Here is a 19,788-nt window from a genome sequence, read left to right as displayed (position 1 = left end):
AAGAGTAAGTGACCACAGAGAGGAACCTGTATTGTCACAGTCCCTCGGCCCCTCCACCCGAAGGTCCGCAGGCGCCCGAGGGGGGCAGGCAAGGGAACCTGACAAAATGGGCTTGGGGGCCCACTTCCTTCCAGGAACAGCCATCCAGGATATAGGAGGAGCTGGGGGCTGGGCTTGGAGGGCCCCTACCTGGAGGAGTGCTGCCATGCTTTTTCTTGGCGCTGGCGGCCAAGGCTCCCCCTTTGGAGGACTGGACATCAGGGATGGGCGTGGCGGGTCTCTGGCCCTGAGACATCATGCCTGTAGGACACGGGGATGGGGAGTTGCAGGGCTGGGGGGTAGCACCAGAGATGCCACCCTGGCCCTGCCCATCCTGGCCAGGAGTGGGGAGCAGAAGGAGGAGAGACTGGGCACTGGGGGTGCCCTGGGAGGGGAGTGTCTCAAGCAAGGCCACTCCCCACCATGCCCAGCACCCAGGACACCCACCCTCCACGTCATCCTTGAAGAGCTCCTCCGTGCCAAACTTGAGGATGTCGTCCAGCTCCTGCTTGGTCATGGAGCCAGACTTGGAGCCCAGGCCAGGTCGCACCACCAGGTGGGTGAGCATCATCTTGCGCTTGGCCACCTGCGTGATGCGCTCCTCCACCGAGGCCCGCGTCACGAAGCGGTAGATCATCACCTTCTTGTTCTGCCCAATGCGGTGGGCGCGGCTGAAGGCCTGGGAGCAACCTGCAGCTTAGCACCCGTGTTCAACAGAGGACTGGGGGCCCAAGGCCAGCCACCAGGGGGCGGGGTGGGAGGGAAGCGGGGAGGCATGCAAATGCGCTCATGAGCACCCTCTGCTCCATGGAATGGGCTGTGTGACTGCCCGTGGAGATGTATGTGCACTAGGGCACCTGCATTCCCGACCTGACTGTGTCTGCTCTAGCGCGGGCCCGGGTGCCTGTGCGTGTGCAGGGGTAGGTGTGAGGGGCAGTGTGGCCAGTGCACTTGATGTAGGGAAGCCACAAAGGGCGCTGATGGCACTCATGCCAAGGTGGGGGCTGCACCTCCCAGGGAGTGATCACTAGTGGGGCTGTGAGCCCACCTGTTGGAGAGGGATAGCTACCCTGCAGGGACAGGTGTGACATGAGAAGAGGCTTGAGGCTCTGTGCATCAGGCATCCACATGACTTGACCCAGTGTAAATAAGGTCTGTGTGGGCAGCTGTACACAGGTGCACACATGTGTGCATGATACATGAGTTTGTACGTGTGCCCCAAGAGTGTAATGTGTCTATGTGCCTGGTCCCAAGAAGGGTGGGGAGGAGACAGCAGAGTGTGTCTCTGCTCCTACACCCCCTAACCCTCCCATCCTTCCTCACCAGCTCCAGTGCCCCTTCCTCCCCCCACCTCCACAGGCCTTGTCCCTCTATTTTCCTGTCGTTCCCAAACTGGCCCCCTCTGGGTCCCAGGACCCCTCATTCTGACTCCCTCCATGGCCTTCATCCTAAGAGTGATGGGACAGAACAGGGGTCATGTTCACACAGAGGGCTGCATGTTCTTGCACACATCCCCTGCCCTCCCTGGGCTGTTTCCTCTTTTGTACAGTGGTGGGGGGCTCACCTTCCAGGTGGCCCTTGGGGTTGGGACTCTACGAGGTGGGTCCAGGCAGAGGTAAAGCCCTGAGACAGTCTGGGGGTGGGGGAGAGGGGACGCCCACAGAGCCAGGGGCAGCAAGGGACCCTCTGAGAAGGTTCTGCTGTCGGTGTCACATACCTGGATGTCATTGTGCGGGTTCCAGTCCGAGTCGTAGATGATGACCGTGTCTGCCGTGGCCAGGTTGATCCCCAGGCCACCTGCCCGGGTCGAGAGGAGGAAGCAGAACTGCTGGGCCCCAGGGGCTGAGGAAGAGAGGCAGGTGCCCAGTGGGGTGAGTGAGGGGCATGCCCAGAGGGGCGGGATGGGGGACAAGGGGGTAGCAGGCAGGAGGGCAAAGGGGAGACCAGAGGGAGGGAGCAGGAACTGTGCCCCCATCACAGGCCACAACAGCCTCAGCTGTGCTTGGGGAGCCAGAAGAGGCCTGGGGCCCCTGGGCATGGCGCGGGGACAGGGCAGCCACCTGAGCCCCACAGAGCCCCCAGCTGTACTCCAAGCCCTGACCCAACAGGAGGGACATAAAATGAGAATGAATTGATTTTCAAAGCCCAGGGGGGGCAAAAGAGAAACTACAAACAGCCAGCAAAGACCAGCAGAGTCCCTGAAGGTCAGGCCCCTGGGAGGTTAGCAGAGCTCAGCCTTCATGCCTTCCCAGCTACCACCACCTGCGATGCTGTCAGAGTGACCACTGAACACTCAGGGTCAGAGCTCCAGGGCACAGGCCAGCCCTCTGGTCAGTCCCCACTGCCCCAAGACAGCTGGGTCTCAGGCCCATCCTGGCCTTTCATTAAGTGACCTGGGACTGACCATGGCACCTGCTTGAGCTGCACACAGGTCCCTGATCCACCTGATGCTTCCCACTGCCATGTGCACTGGGACCATGTCTACATCCTGAAGCCACACTTGCTTTACCTCTGACATGAGTGGGCAACAGGGATCGCTGCTTTGGGTTTGGGGGCGGCAGGGCCCCAAACCTGCTCTGAGGGTGGAAGGCAGGAAGCAGCCACAAGCCCAGAGAAACAGACTTCATCTTTCTGAACACCTCTCACTAAAGAGGTGCTGGACCATGTCTTCAGACATTCCCTCCACTCCAGAGCCAGCTCCCAGCCTCCCAGCATCACCAAGGAGAGTTTGGGCTGGGGTGGCCCTGCCCCTTCCTCTGTCCTTCCCCTAGGGCAGTCTGCTCAGCTCTGTCCCTCCTTGCAGCAGTCTCTGTTGCAGGGACAGGCCCTGTTCAGCCCTGCTCATAACTGCAGCTTTAGCTGGTGTCAGTATCAGAAGCCCAGGGGTGCTGGCCAGACCCTCTGCACCAGCTTCATTCAGTAACAGGAATTTTCCTCCTCTTCTGCCCTCCTCCTAATTTCTCAGTTCTAAACACCCAAGCAGGCCCCTGGAAAGTTCCATGGTATGAATTCTTTTTATCAGCTACTAGGACCTAAGGTTGGGTCTGCTTTCTTCAGCAGTTTGAGGAGTAGCTAACTTGACCATAAATTGGGTGGTCTGACTAAGATCCTAGCCTGGGAGGAGAGACAGGGGTCCCCATCAAGAAGTTCTGGGTAAGGTTAGGTACCATTGAATCTGTCAATTGCTTCTTGCCGAAGGCCCCCCGTGATGCCACCATCAATCCGCTCATACTTGTAGCCCTCATACTCCAGGAAATCCTCCAGGAGGTCCAGCATCTTGGTCATCTGTAGGGGACATGGTATTCCTGAGGGACTGCCCCAGAGGAGGGACCCCCATAGGGGTCATGGGCAGGGACCTCATGACAGTTGGGGAGAGACAGAGCAACCTACAGAGTGGGGAGACAGGTGGGACCCAGGCAGGCCTGACTTGGGACCATTCTCTGAAAAAAATTCAGTCTCCAACCTCAACCCCCAGAGCCACCCCATCCCCCATAGCAGCCCCACAACCTTCTGCCAAGACACAGCTCAGAGCATGTGCCACCCTGCTGTCACCTCTCAGAATAAAGTCCCAAATTCTCATCTTGGCATTCTAGGTTTGCCAGATTGGTGCTAGTCCATCAAGCCTTATATTCCAGTGCTTCCTTTGTATCCCACAGCCATCCCAGATTACCTGAACTTTTTTCCCACCCCCTTACTGCCTAGGGAACTCAAACAGCACCTCCTTTGTGATGTCTTCCCTGATTTCACTCCTCCCTATGAGAAGAGAAAGGCAGACCCTTCTGAGCTCCCATAATCCTCCATAATCAATCCTGAGAGATAGTTTAGCTAGACATAAAATTATCAGTTGCAGTTTTCCCATAGTGTAATGAAGATATTGCCATTTTCTTTTGCCACTTCTATTGCTGATATAAAATCTGAGGGCAGTCTAATTAATTGTCATTCCTGTGTAGGTATAAGATCTGAAAAGTGCAGCATTTTCCTTACAATGTGCCTAGGTTAGTTCTTGGTACTCCAGAGTGTGCTTCAGACCTGAGACCACATGTCTTTCTCTAGGTGTACAGACTCCCATTAAATCTGACTTCTTTACCATTTTCTCTAGTTCTTTTTCTGCAATTCCTATTACGGATACATATTGAATAGTTACTAGAGCCTCTCAAAGTGTTTTCTATGCAATGTCTCATTTTTATCTTTGTTTTTCTGTGCTGCATTCTGGGAAAATTCCTCAATTCCAGGTTCCCATTCATCAGTGTTCTCTTCAACAGTGCTGAGAGTTTATCTAATCTGTTGAAATGTTTTGTTTCCATGTTATGCAGATCCTTTCCCTGGTTAGGGGCTTTCCTGGTGGCTCAGTGGTAAAGAACCTGCCTGCCAATGCAGAAGAAGCAGGTTCCATCCCTAGGTAAGGAAGATCCCCTGGAGAAGGGAAAGGCTAACCATTCTAGTATTCTTGCCTGGAGAATTCCATGGTTAGAGGAGCCTGGTGGGCTACAGTCCATGGGGTCGCAAAGAGTCGGACAAAACGGAGTAACTAACACTTTTTCTAGTTAGTTATTCTTATTTCATTTCTTGCTGCTTGTGCTTATTTATTTCATTGGAGTTTTTTGTTTTGGTGGGAGTTTTGCCCATGCCACACTGCTTGTAGTATCTTAGTACCCCGACCAGGGATTGAATCCAGGCCCCCGGTAGTGAAAGTGAGGAGTTCTAACCATTAGACAGCCAGGCTCATTCTGCAGGCTCATTCTGGATGTCAGGGCCGTCTCTTTCACTTTCTCTTTGCACACACTTCTAGGAGTTGTGCAGTTCTCTCTACTTGGTCCCTCAAGGCCTCAGTTCAGAATCATGTCTTATGTTAGGGGGCTAGAGGATTCTGGAGGCTTCCCTGGTAGCTCACTGGTAAAGAATCCACCTGCAATGCAGGAGACCCTGGTTCAATTCCTAGGTCAGGAAGATCCCCTGGAGAAGGGACAGGCTATCCACTCCAGTATTCATGGGCTTTCCTGGTGGCTCAGACAGTAAAGAATCCACCTGCAATGTGGGAGACCTGGGTTCGATCCCTGGGTTGAGAAGATCCTCTGGAGGAGGGCATGGCAACCCGCTCCAGTATTCTTCCATCCAAGTACTAACCAAGCCCAACCCTGCTTAGCTTCCGAGATCAGACGAGATCGGGCACGTTCAGGGTGGTATGGCCGTAGACATGCTCCAATATTCTTGCCTGGAGAATCCAGTGGACAGAGGAACCTGGCGAGCTACAGTTCATGGGGTCGCAAAGAGTCAGACACGACTCAGAAACTAAACAGAACACAGGGAATTCTGGATCCAGTGTCCAGGTCAGCCTACAGTCACAAGCTTGATCTGCTTTCCCCAGATCCCTCGGCCTGCTGCAGGCCGCTGGTGGGATCAGGGGCTACAGGCAGGAGCAGCTGTTACCAGCAGACTTTTATCCAGAGTACACAGAGAAGTCACATCTTAGTCCCTGGTTTGAACAATGGACCTGGCTCAGGCCTACCATCAGGTAGCATTTTTCATGCCAGGCTTGAGCAGCATCACTGACTCCTGTCACAGACATGTGTCTACTTCCGTTTCGCACTCTAGACTGTAAGTGTCTTGAGAACAAGAGCTGGACCCCTGTGGCTAGCACAGAGCCTGACATACGACAAGTGCAAAAGGACAAAGGAACAAGTGCACTGATGAACAAATCTCTGAGGCTAGACAGCCCTGCCTCTAACCACCCCAAAAGCAATGCTGCAAGTGCAACTTCAGAATCAAGCTTCAGAGAGGACTTCCCCTAGCTAACCCAACACAGGGCTCCTTGTGAACCAACCTAAGGGGCCCCACCTTGGGTTGGTTCATGAGAAGTGGGGCTGCAGGGGTGAAGGGTGAGGGCTGTTGTCCCAGCCTGGACAGAAGCTCCAGGAGGAGCAGGCCAGAGGGTCAAGTAGTGGGGAGGACACTGGTCCCCACAGCCAATGTGCCCTGAGTGCCTTGAACTTGGAACCCAGCCAGCTCTCCTTGGTTGCCTCATGTCAAGGCCTGGAGGAGTGACTTTTGACACACAACCCACATAGGGATAGCATCAGGCCCTGAGGGCTGCAGGCAGCTTGCGCCCTCAGCTAGCGTGCGCTGCGGGGGGTGGAGAAGCCAGTCAGCCACCTGCAGGTGGCTCACCTGGGAGAAGATGAGCACACGGTGCCCTTCGTCCCGCAGTTTCTTGAGCATCTTCTGTAGCAGCATGAGCTTCCCCGAAGACTTGACCAGAGAGCTGCCATCATAGGAGCCATTGGGCAGGACGGGGGCCTCCTGCAGACATAGCACAAGGTGGGGTCTTGTGGGGGCTCCCCTCTTCTCTCTGACTCTCCACCAAAGAAGTCTGGAAGGCGGCAGGGGCTGGTGGGGATGAGGGTCCAGCAATGAGCTGAGCACCAAGCCTAAGCCCAGGTCAGGCCAGCCTCCATAGGAACATGCGAGCAGGCCACACAGATGCCCCCTGCACTGTGTCCCCAGGCAGGGCTCAAACTCGCCAGCCCTGGCCTCTGTCTCCCGCTGCTGGCACTCCACCAAGACCACAGACATAGGTGGATGGATGGATGACAGTCTTGAGGCAAGCTGGCCTTCCCAACAAGGTTCTAACCTGGCCTCTGCAGTCTTGCAGGGCACATCCAGGGAAGGCCAACCGAGCCTCCCAGCTGGGAAGACACTCAGCTCAAAGGCTCTGCTGGGCCCGAGTGGTGAGAGCAGCCTGGGGTTGCTCAAGTCTGCATCACCCACAGCACAGCCGCCACGCTTAACTCAGCATTGCTCTTCCTGTTTGGGAGTGGGGTGGGGGTGTGGGGAGGTATAAACTCTGTAGGGTTTAAATTAGAACCAGAACAGCTGTGAAGGTGATGAGTACCAGTGTCCCAAGCTCTCCATGTGGGCACCAAACACGGACTTTCTCATCTGGTCCTCACTTTCGAGAGATGCTGTCATTGCCCTCATTTTATAAAGGATAAACCTGGGGCTCCAAGAGGACCACTGATGGTCCTGAGACCACAGGCTGGGGCCAGGTGTCTGACTGGGGCTCTGGTCTCTCACCTACGACTGCACATCACAATCACCACCCAGGCCTGCCTCCCTGACTCCCTCAGTGACTGAGTGCAGCCAGGTCATCCCTCGGATCCCTGGCCTGGGGTCCTTGAGGCTGTAAGAAACTCTCTGATGTAGCCCATCACTTTATGGTCACACATAGGGGCCCAGGAAAGGAGAGGGCCTGCCCGAGCACTGGACGGAGGTAGGTTTACAGAAACTTCTGGCACAATGGGGACCTGTATCACCTCCCAGTCTTCATACTCCAGGAGGACTGGGGGCTGAAGGCTTGAGCACCTGTCCCAGCAGCCAGGGGCACCACGGCAGCCATGACACTTGCCATGAGGGCCACAGAAAGCCCCCCACAGCAGCCACATGTATGTACCATGGTCTCAGGCCCCTCACATGGCAGCCTCAGGCACTCACCATGGTGGTCAAGGGCCCCTATCACGGTGGCCACAGTGGCAGCCACAGGGGACCTACCATGGTGGCCACAGGGACCAACCACAACAGCCATGGGGGGACCTACCACAGCAGTAGCCAACAGGGGGCCTCCCACAGCGGCCACGGGGACCTACCGCAGCAGCCACGGGGACCTCCCACAGCAGCCACGGAGGACCTGCCACAGTAGTAGCCAACAGGGGACCTCCCACAGTAGCCACAGGGACCCACCACAACAGCCACAGAGGACCTCCCATAGCGGCCATGGGGGCCTCCCACAGCGGCCATGGGGGACCTATCACAGCGGCCACGGGGACCTACCGCAGCAGTAGCCAACAGGGGACCTCCCAGAGCAGCCACAGGGGACCTACCGCAGTGGCCATGGGGGACCTACCCCAGCGGTCACGGAGACCTCCCACAGCGGCCATGGGGGACCTCCCACAGTGGCCATGGGGGACCTCCCACAGCAGCCACAGGGACCTACTTCAATGGCCACGGGGACCTCCCACCGTGGCCACAGGGGACCTCCACAGTGGCCACGGGGGACCTATCACAGCAGTAGCCAACAGGTGACCTACCACAGTGGCCATGGGGGACCTACCACAGCAGCCACGGGGAAGAGGTAGGGGTGGTTGCAGCACTTCTTCAGGTCCATCATGATGTTGAGCAGTGACACCTGGTTCCCACCCCCCTTGGAGTTCAGCGCCTCAAAGTTCCGCGTGAGGATGAACTTGTAGTACTTCCTGTCACAGAGCAAGGAGGAAAGGCAGTCTGCATGCACCTGGCCATGCCAGCCTCCAAGAGGACACTCTGCTCTGCAGGGAGGCTGGGGGCTGGCAGCCAAGCACAGTTGTAGAGAGACCAAGGGGAGCCCCAAGAGGTAAAGCCACAGGCCTGACATCACCCAGCAAGTTACTGGGGGACAGGACAAAGTTGGCAGCCCCAACCCTGCTCAGTGAAATCTAAGAAGAGGCCCCAAGAAGGAAGCTTGTGCAAAAGTTCAGTGGAGGCAAGGGCGAGGCCAAAGGCCATTCCACCCACCCCAGGCAGTGGCCCAGGAAGGCCCACTCAGGCCCTTCTTGGAGAAGACAGGCCCAGGGGACCCAGGGCAGGCCGCTCACTTCTGCATCTGGCTCAGCTCCACGCGGACAATCAGCTCAGTCTTCGCCGGCATGTTCTTGAACACATCAGCCTTGAGCCGCCTCAGCATGTGCGGCCCCAGCAGGTCGTGCAGCTTCTTGATCTGGTCTTCCTTGGAGATGTCAGCAAACTCCTCCAGGAAGCCCTCCAGGTTGCTGCAAGAAAAAACTAGAATGACAGCCTGGAGGAGGCCAAAGCCCTCTATAGAGGGAGCCAGGACTAGAATGGGGAGAAGGCCAACCAGCCCCCTGCCTCTTGCCAGAGGGTCAGAAGGCAGGCCAGCTGGCTGCTGGGCCAGGGAGCACAGGCCTTGCCCTTGGTGTTCTTCCAGTCTCCATCTAAGCCTGGGTCACCCCCACACATTGCAGCTGTCTCAGCCACATAGGCTATCTTCCTATCCTCAAAGCCGTCCTGGACATGCAGTCTCTAGGACCCTTACCCATATTACAGAGAAGGAAACTGAGGCTGGAGGGTGCCCATGGTTATACGGTCCAGCCTGCCCTTGAATCTATATCTCCTGATTCCAAAATCAGCATTTTTAACCCTGAATCCCCTTTCCAAGCAGGAACATGGGGGTAGGTAAGCAAGGAGGCTGAAGCTCCATCTTCACCCCCATTTCCACTATCACCCCCAGTCTTCTGCCTCCCAGCACTGTCGCTAATGTGATCACTCAGGTCTTTGTGGAGGGACAGGGATAATCTGAGCATGGGGTAGGGACAGCACCAAGGGGGACCCCCAAGGTCTTCTGGGGCAAAGTCAGTGAAAAATCACAAGCTGACCACCAGCAGGTGTTCCTCAAGCGCTCAGCTTGTGCCAGTGCACTGCTAACACTCCCATTTTACTGACGGGGAAACTGAGGCCCAGCGAGCAGCCCCAGAGCCAGACAGGCACTGATGCCCCTTCCCTGACTGCACTCGCTCCGCCTCCCCGGCCAGCACCCCTGACTCACTTGAACCTCTCTGGAGTCAGGAAGTTGAGGAGGTGGAACAGTTCTTCCAGGTTGTTCTGAAGGGGGGTCCCTGTCAGCAGCAGCTTATAATCGATCTTGTAGCTGTTCAAGACCCTAAAGAACTTAGAGGGGAACAGGGGGCCCGTCAGGGGGCACAGGGTGGCCAGCCCACCCAGATGGCTCTAGGGGCCAGTGCTCAGCACGTCCTACCTTGGACTGGTTGTTCTTGAGCCGGTGGGCCTCGTCCACCACAAGGCAGGCCCACTCGATGGAGCCCAGGATGGCCTGGTCGATGGTGATGAGCTCATAGGAGGTGAGCAGGACGTGGAATTTGATCTGCACTTCTTTCTGGAGGGAAAGGGGAGTGTTTGGGAGGAGAGCTGGGAGCGCAGTGGATCAAGGTCTCCAGAGAAAAAGGAGCGAAAAGGAGTGTGGACAGGACCCCCAGAGAGCTCAGGGAGCCTGGAGGCTGAGAGGAAGTCACGGGCCACCAAGTCAAGGGGTCAGCTGAGGCCCAGAGCACTGTCCCCAAGAGAGGGGGGCAGAGATCAGAGGGGCAGCAGGGAGCCTGTAGGCAGTGTGCACTCATCCCTGTCAAGCAGGAGTCAGTGATTTGATCCCTGGGTTGGGAAGATCCCCTAGAGAAAGAAATGGCTACCCACTCCAGTATTCTTGCCTGGGAAATCCCATGGACAGAAGAGCCTGGTGGGCTACACTCTATGGATTCGAAAAAGAGTTGGACATGACTTAGCAACTAAACAACAGCAACAACTGCTATTTTGAGCCAGACCTTGGTCGAGCTAATTAACCTCCCCGAGCCTCAGTCTCCTCACCTGTAAAAAGGGAGCAATACTGTGTTTGGTAAGAATGCCACAAGAATTAAAAGAGCTAAGTATGTGCCTCAAAAAGTTACACGTTCTATATTCCTTTTCCTGAATTGGCAGGTGGGTTCTTTACCACTAGCGCCACCTTGGGAAGCCCATGGAGAACATGGAACCTATGGAGGTTCCTTTAAAAACTAAATCAGAGCTACCATATGATTCAGCAATCCCCTCCTGGCGATGTATTAGGAGAAAATCATAATTCGAAGAGATACATGTACCCCAGTGTTCATTGTAGCACTATTTACAATAGCCAAGATGTGGAATAAACCTGTTTCCATCAGCAGAGGAATGGATAAATATGATGTCACCATATATACAATAGAATATTACTCCGCTATAAAAAAGAACAAAATAATGCCATTTTCAGCAACATGGATGGACCTAGAGATTGTCATATTGAGAGAGGTAAGGCAGACAAAGATAACGACTGCTTATATGTGGAATTTTTAAAAATTGCACAAACGAACTTTTTTTTACAAAAGAGAAACAGAGTCACAGATGTAGAAAACAAACCTGTTTCTGGGGGGGAAGTGGGAGTGATAAATTGGGAGATTGGAATTGACATATATACACACTACATATTAGATAGATCATAAATAAGAACATACTGTATAGCACAGAGAACTCTACTCAATACTTTGTAATGACCTACATGAAAAAAGAATCTAAAACAGAGGGAATATATGTATGTGTATAGTTGATTCACTTAACTATATGCCTGAAACTAACATAACATTGTAAATCAACCATACTCCAATAAAATTTTAAAAAATAGAAACAAACAAAATTACATATAGAATTACTGTAGCATCCTGCAATTCTGCTTCTGGGTATAGACCCAGAAGAAATGAAAGCAGGGATTTGAATGAATATTTTTGCACACCCATGTTCATAGCATTACTCACAAGCACCAAAAGGCGGAAACACCCAAAAGTATCCGTGGGCTGAATGTCCATTCATACACATACAGGGAATGTTATCCAATCTTGAAAAGAAAACCTGACACATGCAAAACGTGCTGAGTGAAATGAGCCAGACACAAAAGACAAATACGGTATGATTCCACTTACACAAGGTACCGAGAATAATCAAAGCCAGAGACCAAAAGGATGAGGCTGCCAGGGGCTAGGGGTAGTCAGTATCTAACAGGGACCGGGTTTCAGTTTTACAAGATGAAGTGCTTGGGAGATGACGGAGAGACGGCTGCAGAGAAGTATGAATGTACTTGCTGTCCCTGAACTGTACTTGTAAAAATGGTGAGGATGATAAATGTTAAGTTACGTGTATCTTATCACAATTTTTTAAAAAGACAACAAGTTAAACAACTGAATCAGCAAAGCACCCAGCCCATCACACAAGCCCAGTGTGAGCTCAGAGAGAAGTTGTTTCTGGAACCATTGAGATTATCACCCTCATTAAACAAATGGTAATGAGAATTCCCTGGCAGTTCAGTGGTTAAGGGCTTCCCTAGTGGCTCAGACAGTAAAGAATATGCCCGCGATGCAGGAGACCCAGGTTTGACCCTTGGGTCAGAAAGATTCCTTGGAAAAGGGAATGGCTAACCATTCCAATATTCTTGCCTGGAGGATCCCATGGAGAGAGGAGTCTGGCAGGCTATAGTCCATGGGGTCACAAAAAACTGGACACGAATGAGAGACTAATACTTTCCCTTCCACTTTCCAGTGGTCAGGACTCAATGCTTTCACTGTTGTGGCCCGGGTCAGGGAACTAAGATCCTGCAAGCCTCACAGCACAGCCAAATAAAAGTTACTGGGCATTTCCCAGGGCCATGATTGTTCCTAGAACATGGAGAAAGCCAAGGTGAGAACCCTTGGGGAGGTTGGGGAATGGCCCGCCAGCCCCCAGCACTGCAGCTAGCATGAACGCCACGGCTGCCCAAAGGCCCCCATGTGCCAGATGCAGGAAGCACTGTCCATTCTGTGTCCTCGCTTGTCAGAGTGCAGCCTGAGGACCAGAAGTGTACACACCAACTGGGACTTCATCAGAAATGCAGAATATTGGGACTTCCCTGGCGGTCCAGTGGTTAAGATCCTAAGCTTCTGTGGCAGGGGGCATAGGTTCCATCCCTGGTTGGGGAACTAAGATCCCACATGCAGTGCAGCAAGACCAAAAACAAATTTAAAAAAAGAGAGAGAGAGAACTTCCCTGGTGGCTCAGGGGTAAAGAATCCTCTTATCAATGCAGGAGATATCGGTTTGATCCCCGAGCTGGGAAGACCCACAGAGCAACTGACCCTGTGCACCACAACTGCTGAGTCCGAGTGCCCTAGAGCTCTGCAACAAGAGAAGCCACCGTAATGAGAAGCCCACGCACCACAACTAGAGAGTAGCCCCTGCTTGCCACAACTAGAGAAAAACCTGCGCAGCAACAAAGATCCAGTGCCACCAAAAATAAATAAACTAAAATCAAATTAAAAAGAGAAAAGGAGACACAGACACACACAGGGGAGACAGCCACAGAACAACAGAGGCAGAAACCGAAGAGATGGAACTGCAAAACAAGGATGACCAAGGAAGAGCCACCAGATGCTGGAGGAGATGCAGAAGTGTCCACCCACAGAGCTTCCGAGGGAGCAGGATCCTGCCCGCTGCTGGGTCTCAGACTCCTGGCCTCCAGAACAGTGAGAGGGTAAGTGTTATTCTCAGCCCCACTGCACCCTGTGCTACTGCAGGCCCAGGACATGGATACGAGGTAATCCTGCCTTAAAAGCAACTCTTCGCCAGCTGCTGCCTCCACTGGAGCCCAAAAGGAGAGACCCCAGATAAACTGCAGAACCCCTGTGCACCACCCCCCCAGGGCAAATTGGGCTCCTGTGCAGAGTCCTTCCCGGGGTAAGGGGTGCTCACCTTCATCCGGAACACCTTCTTCCCACTTCGAATGGCATTGTCCTCAAAGGAAAACTCGTTCTCCCGGATCACAGAGCGGCTCTCCTTGTCCCCCGTGTAGGTGACCACGTAGAAGTCAGGGGCCCACATCTCGAACTCACGTTCCCAGTTGATGATGGTGGACAGGGGCGCACTGACCAGGTAGGGCCCTTTGGAGTGCCCCTGGGGAGGGAGATGGATACTCTGAGGCTGCCCAGCCACAGCCCACACCGGCCACCCTCCCCGGCCACCCCGCCCAGCCCTCGAACCTCCTTGTACAGGGAGTAGAGAAAGACGATGGTCTGCACAGTCTTGCCCAGACCCATCTCGTCAGCCAGGATGGTGTCGGTTCCCTGGGCCCAGGAGAAGCGCAGCCAGTTAAGGCCCTCCAGCTGGTACGGGTGCAGCGTGCCGCCCGTGGAATCAATGTACCATGGCTGTTTGTCAAACTTGACCGTGGGCTGCAGAAGAAGCAGAGGTTCAGACACACCCTGGATCCTGGGCCACCAAGGTCCACCGACAGGCCTCTGCATGCATGATTCTTTATGCCTGGAATACTCTTCCCACTCCTCTTGTTCCTGCTAACTTATTCATCCTTCAGGCCTCAGATGGAATGCCTCTGCCTCCAGGAAGTCTTCCCCGACTCCAGGATTGGCTAAGGTGTTCCCACCATGCTCTCCGAGGGTGGCCCCATACATCTACCAGGGCAGTTTCCCAATTGTTGCATTCTCTAATGTTGAGCCCAGCTTGTGGTCACTATACTGGTCCTATTCTGACACAGCATGGACTGAGTCAACATCCATTTGATGCTTGCCCAGGGTGCCTGATCTCGAACATCACCCTCTTTGAGTCTTTTAGTCTACAGCTCAAGGCCGTCATCCCCATGAAGTCCCCCTGATGTATCAGACCCACTCACCTTACCCTGCATCTCAGACTCAAGCCAAATCCCCATTTCTATTTGGACCTTCCATGAACCCCTGGAAGATGAGCACTTCATGGAACAGGTGGGTAGGGCCTTGCCCCCCAGGGCCAGGTACTAGCAAACATCCCAGAGAGGTTTGCTAAAGGAATAAAAGCCAACCTTCCATTCCCCGGTAGGCTCAAAGCTCCCAGGTTAAGTCCTGGATCTCCTCCCCCTGAACTGATAAGAATGGTGTGTAATTAGCAAATCAGCTGCTGTACTCCTGAAGTGAGGGACACTTTTTGATTTAAAGACTTGGAATTACAGAGACTTCTCTGGTGATCCAGTGGTTAAGACCACGATTTCACTGCAGGAAGCGCGGGTTCGATCGCTAGTTGGAGACTTAAGATCCCATGTGCCACGCAGCACAGCCAAATAAATAAGTAAATAAATAAATATTTGGAATTCACCCATCTAAAAGAACACAAGTTCATAAACTGCTCTGAGAAGAGACTCTCTGCTCCCCAGTTTGTGCACTGAGACCCGACCCATCCTTCAAATCGCTCTGTCCCCTGGGAGCTGCCGCTCTACAGGACTCGGGACCAGGACCCCAGGGTGTGAGCCTCCACTTCGGGGAAGGCTGGGTCCCATCATCTCTGTCCCACCAGGTACCTGGCAGGAGTGGGCTGAGCCACAGCGCCCCCTCCTCCAGAGACACAGACCCACGGCAGAGTTCTCCGGAGACCTTGCCCTCCTCTGAGGCCCACCCTGCAACCCTTTCCCGCTCACATCCACAATGGGCGTGTCCGGGGGCTTCTCCTGTTTGTCATCCTTCAGCTTCTTGCCCTTCTTGACCAGCCTCTTGGGCAGCCTGGCGTCCTCTCCCAGCATCAGCTCCCTGGGAAAGAGGGTAGGATGAGAGAGCAGGGCTCAGGCCGTTGGGGAGGCTGAAGGCTCCACCCAGTGGCCCCAGCGTGGCGCACCTGTGGCCCCAGTAGGCCTGCTTCAGGCTGTCGTAGTAGGGGATGTCAATTTCGTCAATCTCCCAGGTGCACTGGTCGTAGGGCAGGTCTTTCCACTTGATCAGGTAATGCACGTCCCCCTTTTTATCGAAGCTGCAACACGGTAAACAGATGGAGGAGGGTGGGTCATCCAGGCAAGGGTCCACAGAGGGCACCTCTCAGAATGCAAAGCCTCTCACCCTCACGGGTCCCCGGGAAGCCCCAGCCAGGAGGGCAGCACCAGGCAGGGACTCCCACGGGCCACACAGCTAGTAGAAAGGAAGTAGGGCATGGGGTGAGTGGCAGAGCAGAGGGACATCTGGGTCAACCACACTAGCAAAGGAGCAAAGCTAGTGTCCTCTCCATCCTCAGTTGCCATGAGTCCCATTCCATCATGAGTAGTCCTCCAGAATTCTCCACTGCTGAGTCAGACAGTTTTCCCCTGACCGTAGACCTTTGTTTTCTCACTTAAGAAGTCCCAAGAAGGAACCTCCCTGGTGGTCCAATGGCTGAGAATCTGCCTACCAGTGCAGGGCACGTGGGTTGCATCCCTGATCCGAGAAGATTCCATATGTGGTGGGGCAACTGAGCCTGCGTGCCACAACTGCTGAACCCATGCACCCTAGAGCTTGTGCTCTGCAAGAAGCCAGCACCATGAGAAGCCGGCACACCCAAACTGGACAGCAGCCCACCGCCTGCCGCAACTAGAGAAAGCCCAAGTATAGCAACAAAAAACCAGTGCACCCAAACTATTAAGTTTTTTTAAAAACTCCCAAGCTATAGGGAGTTTGGGGTGGACATGTACAAACCACTATATTTAGAATAGATAACCAACAAGGACCTACTGTACAGCACAGGAAACTGCTCAATGTTATGTGGCAGCCTAGATGAGAGGGGAGTTTAGGGGAGAATGGATACATGTCTACGTAAGGTTGAGTCTCTTCGACGTTCACCTGAAACTATCATGACATTATTAACTGGCTCTACCCCCTATACAAAATAAAAAGATTGAAAAGGAACAAAGAACTCCCAAAGACTGGAGAGGGGTGTCCATCCCCACGAAATAGAGAAGGATGTGATTCCTCCTGGTGGGCTGTCCTCTCCCAAAGACCCCCGGGGACCTGGGGACCTGATGGCCCAGCCAGCAGCACACAGAGGGTGCGCCAGAGAAGCCTGTCACACACTGCAGCTTGAATACAGCTCCTGGGAGGGTCTCGGGACCTCCCACCCAACACAAGTGCACTGAGCAACCAAGCCAGGGCAGCCCTGCAGGTGGGGGTGCCATGGCTGCCCCAGATGGCAGTGGCTGGGCCTGGGGACCACACGCAGAGAGGTACCAATCCCCGTCACCATGGAAACCAACTGATTCTTTTTTTTTTTTTTTTTTTTTTAGTAAATGATTGATTGTTACTCAGACTCCATTCAGGTAATATATTTGGAGGAAATTCACCTGCCCCACTTTGAAGGCAGGGAGAAAAATCAGCATTTATGTTTACAACGTGCAATTTAATAAAGGTAAAAAATTGTGGATCAGTTCAGCGGTGGAGGGGGTGTCAAGTCACTGTCAGTGAGGCCAGGGGATGGGAGGAGGAGGCATTTCATAATAAAGAGGGTGGCTTTTTCAAATTCTCCCGCACCCCCAACACTGCTTCCTGACGGCCCTGCTATCAGGCACTGGCATCCACCTTGAGCCCCCACAGCAGCCTGCGGGGTTAGTACTCACAGTTCCGTTTCCCATTAGAAACACAGAGGCACAGGGGACTTCCCTGGTTGTCCAGGTGCTAAGACTCCACACTCCCAAGACTTCTAGCTCCCCAACCAGGGGGGCCAGGTTTGATCCCTGGTTGGGAACTAGGTCACACACACTGCAAGTAAGATTTCACATGCCACAACTAAAGACCCAGCCCACTCAAATCAATAAATAAAAAAGAAACACAGAGGCTCAGAGCCCAGAAAATGGGAGCCAGGGTTGGGATCCGAGTGGAAGACTCAGGTTCTGAAGCTCTGCTCTACCCAGCTCCTGCCTTCAGGACACATGTGTTCTGTTGGACCCCAAGTCGCTCTGAGACAGAGCCTCCATGGACCCTACTCTGTGCCTGCCTGTCAGCCACCGCTGGTTCTCAAGCACCTGAGCTCAAGAATCAGCAAGAGCTCCCACCACCCACCAGACCAAAGCCAAACTCTCGGAGGCCTTCTGCCTTTGTCTTTTTACCTGGCCTCTGCAGCCTCTGACCACTGTTACCTAGGGAATTTTGGATTGCTCAACAAAGGGCTATGAAGGGCACTGGAACTTGGAATAGTGGCCAAGAAAGTAACTCCTGCCATCAGGGAAGAACTGGGTTCCAATTCCAGCACCCCTGCCTGTTGGCTATGTGACTTTAGGCAAGTGACTTAACCTTGATGGTGTCCACAAACACAAAGGCGGAGGTAAAAGGCCTACCTCTTGGGTCGATGGCACTCAGTGGTGATAGCTGTGTTATAAAGAAGAGCGAATGTGTACCCACACCCACAGCTCAGGTCCACTGTGGTCCCCCAGACCCTCCCGCAGGTATCAAGCACTGACTTCAGCAGAGGCCAGGGAGCACAAGGGTCCTAGCCCTCCAAACATCCCATCTGCAAGTTTCACAGGCCATTCATCAAGTTGCCGTTTTATACAAATGACTTAGGAACTGTTCTACCATGAGTGTAACATGTGCATATGCAAGTGTAAACATGGGTGCATACATGTACCTACGTGCATGAAAACCCCTCCAGCTGGATGGTCAAATGGCCCGCAGCGGGTGTTCTCAGCCTCCCCTCCTGCCCCCACCACACCCATATGTGGTCCTGTGCCCATTTAACAGACTGAAGGGGCCACGTGTCCAGCGCAGCTCATGCGCGGGGCACGCACCTGTGGTTCAGGATGCGGTGGATCATCATCCACTCCGGCTTGATGCCATAGCGGTAGAAGCGCTCCTCCATCTTGGCATAGAGAGGGTCCTTGTTCTTCCTCTTCTCGCTCTTGCCGTCCTCGTCGCCAGAGCCGTAGTCAAAGGGCGGCGGCTCGTCCATGTCGTTCTTTCTTTGGTAGTTGCGATACATCACTGTGTGGTAGAGCTCCAGCTGCTTGCGGAGGGGACAGAGGTTAAGGAAGGCAGATGGCCATGGCCATGACCCTCCCCCCCCCCCCCCCCCCGTGTCCCCGAACCCAGCTCCTCCCCCATCCCCCCAGGCCGCAGCCTGAGTCCCAGGCAGGACAATCCTCACCTTCTTCCTCCCCCTCCCCAGCGCCCAACAATGTCCCTCACTCAGGGAGCTGGCCAGAGCACCTCACGTCCTAAGCACAGCCGCACCTGCCCAGGTACCTCACCTGGAGCTCCTTCACCCAGGAGCAGTGCCAGTAAGAGAGCCCAGCCCACTTGACGAAGAACTCTCTCTCTGGGATGCCCTCCAGGGGCTTGGGCGGGGGTACACCAGGGTCCACATCAGGCCCCGGCAGCCCCACCATGAAAGGGGCTGGGGGCTCTGTCCACCGCCAGTGCAGGATCCGTTGGACTTTGCCCTTCAGTGGGGGACACTGTGGACAGAGGAAGGTCCCCAAGTTCAGGGTTTAGCTTCAGGTCCCCACCCCAAGGCTCCCTCCAACAGGCTGCTTTGCTCCCCAAGTCAGACAGCACCACAGTGACTCCAAGACACCACCCTGTCCTCAGGAGCCCGCCCATGCCGTGCGGGCAGATGAGGCAATGTGTGTCTGCACACACACGCATGCACACACATACACGCACACGCACAACGGAAGCCCAGATGCACACGGGGTGACCGAGGGCTGGCCAACCCACAGGGTGGGGTATCCAGCACTGGGGGAGGGCTGGGGACATCTCAGAGCATGGACACCTTCAAACACCTATGGTGACTGGAGGGATGCTCTCCTCTCCCTGCTGAAACCGAGGCTACAGCCCAAGAGACCTTGTGTGACCTTGGGCAAGTCACTTTATCTCCCTGAGCCTCAGTTTTCCCATCTAAAAAATGAAAATAACAAAAGGCCTGGTACTTGAAAACTCAGTAAGCATTAGAGAGACGCCCAGTAAACAGTGGCTGTTTATGGGCAGTGGCAGGTTTATGACCACCTCTCTTCATAGCTGTTTCCAGCGAGTCTGAAGGGAATTGAGAAGCGGCGCAGGCCTAGGTGAGGCGATGGGCGGGACTCGAGGCGACTGGGGAGGGCTTGGACTGAGCGGACGGACGATGGGGCGGGGTCGGAACGGGCAGACGCCTTGTGGGCGGGACCTGGACGGGCAGGGGCGGGTCGAGGCCTTGGCAGGCGGGGAGCTCAGAGCTGGTGGGTGGCCAGCGGAGGCGGAGCCTTGATGGCCAGGGCCTGCTGGGGCGGGGCCTAGGTGGGAGGAGGCTGGAGGGGGCTGGAGGGGCCTGGGAGTAGGCCGTGGTGGGCGTGGCCTGGATTGGTGGAGGCGGGGCCTTGATGGAAGGGACTTTTGTGAGCCGGGTC

General features: G+C 54.5%; 1 protein-coding gene across 1 annotated transcript in view; it reads right to left on the bottom strand.

Moving 5' to 3' along the window:
- CHD5 (chromodomain helicase DNA binding protein 5) overlaps positions 1–19,788 on the bottom strand; it is a 67,947-nt gene that overhangs the window by 21,432 nt on the left and 26,727 nt on the right. The window contains exons 10-24 of the mRNA XM_065936853.1: positions 18,652–18,858; positions 18,193–18,404; positions 15,285–15,416; positions 15,091–15,199; positions 13,670–13,861; positions 13,383–13,583; positions 9,842–9,979; positions 9,632–9,753; positions 8,664–8,837; positions 8,144–8,285; positions 6,205–6,336; positions 3,207–3,324; positions 1,757–1,881; positions 487–718; positions 190–300 (exon numbers count right to left, since the gene is read on the bottom strand). Of these exons, the coding sequence (XP_065792925.1) occupies positions 190–300; positions 487–718; positions 1,757–1,881; positions 3,207–3,324; positions 6,205–6,336; positions 8,144–8,285; positions 8,664–8,837; positions 9,632–9,753; positions 9,842–9,979; positions 13,383–13,583; positions 13,670–13,861; positions 15,091–15,199; positions 15,285–15,416; positions 18,193–18,404; positions 18,652–18,858 (2,347 nt within the window). The remainder of the gene's footprint in view (positions 1–189; positions 301–486; positions 719–1,756; positions 1,882–3,206; positions 3,325–6,204; positions 6,337–8,143; positions 8,286–8,663; positions 8,838–9,631; positions 9,754–9,841; positions 9,980–13,382; positions 13,584–13,669; positions 13,862–15,090; positions 15,200–15,284; positions 15,417–18,192; positions 18,405–18,651; positions 18,859–19,788) is intronic.

This window comes from Muntiacus reevesi, chromosome 5 (assembly GCF_963930625.1).
Source record: "Muntiacus reevesi chromosome 5, mMunRee1.1, whole genome shotgun sequence".
NCBI classification, from domain to species: domain Eukaryota; kingdom Metazoa; phylum Chordata; class Mammalia; order Artiodactyla; family Cervidae; genus Muntiacus; species Muntiacus reevesi.
The sequence above is the reverse complement of the archived record's forward strand: the minus strand, read 5'-3'. Positions and strand labels throughout refer to the sequence as shown.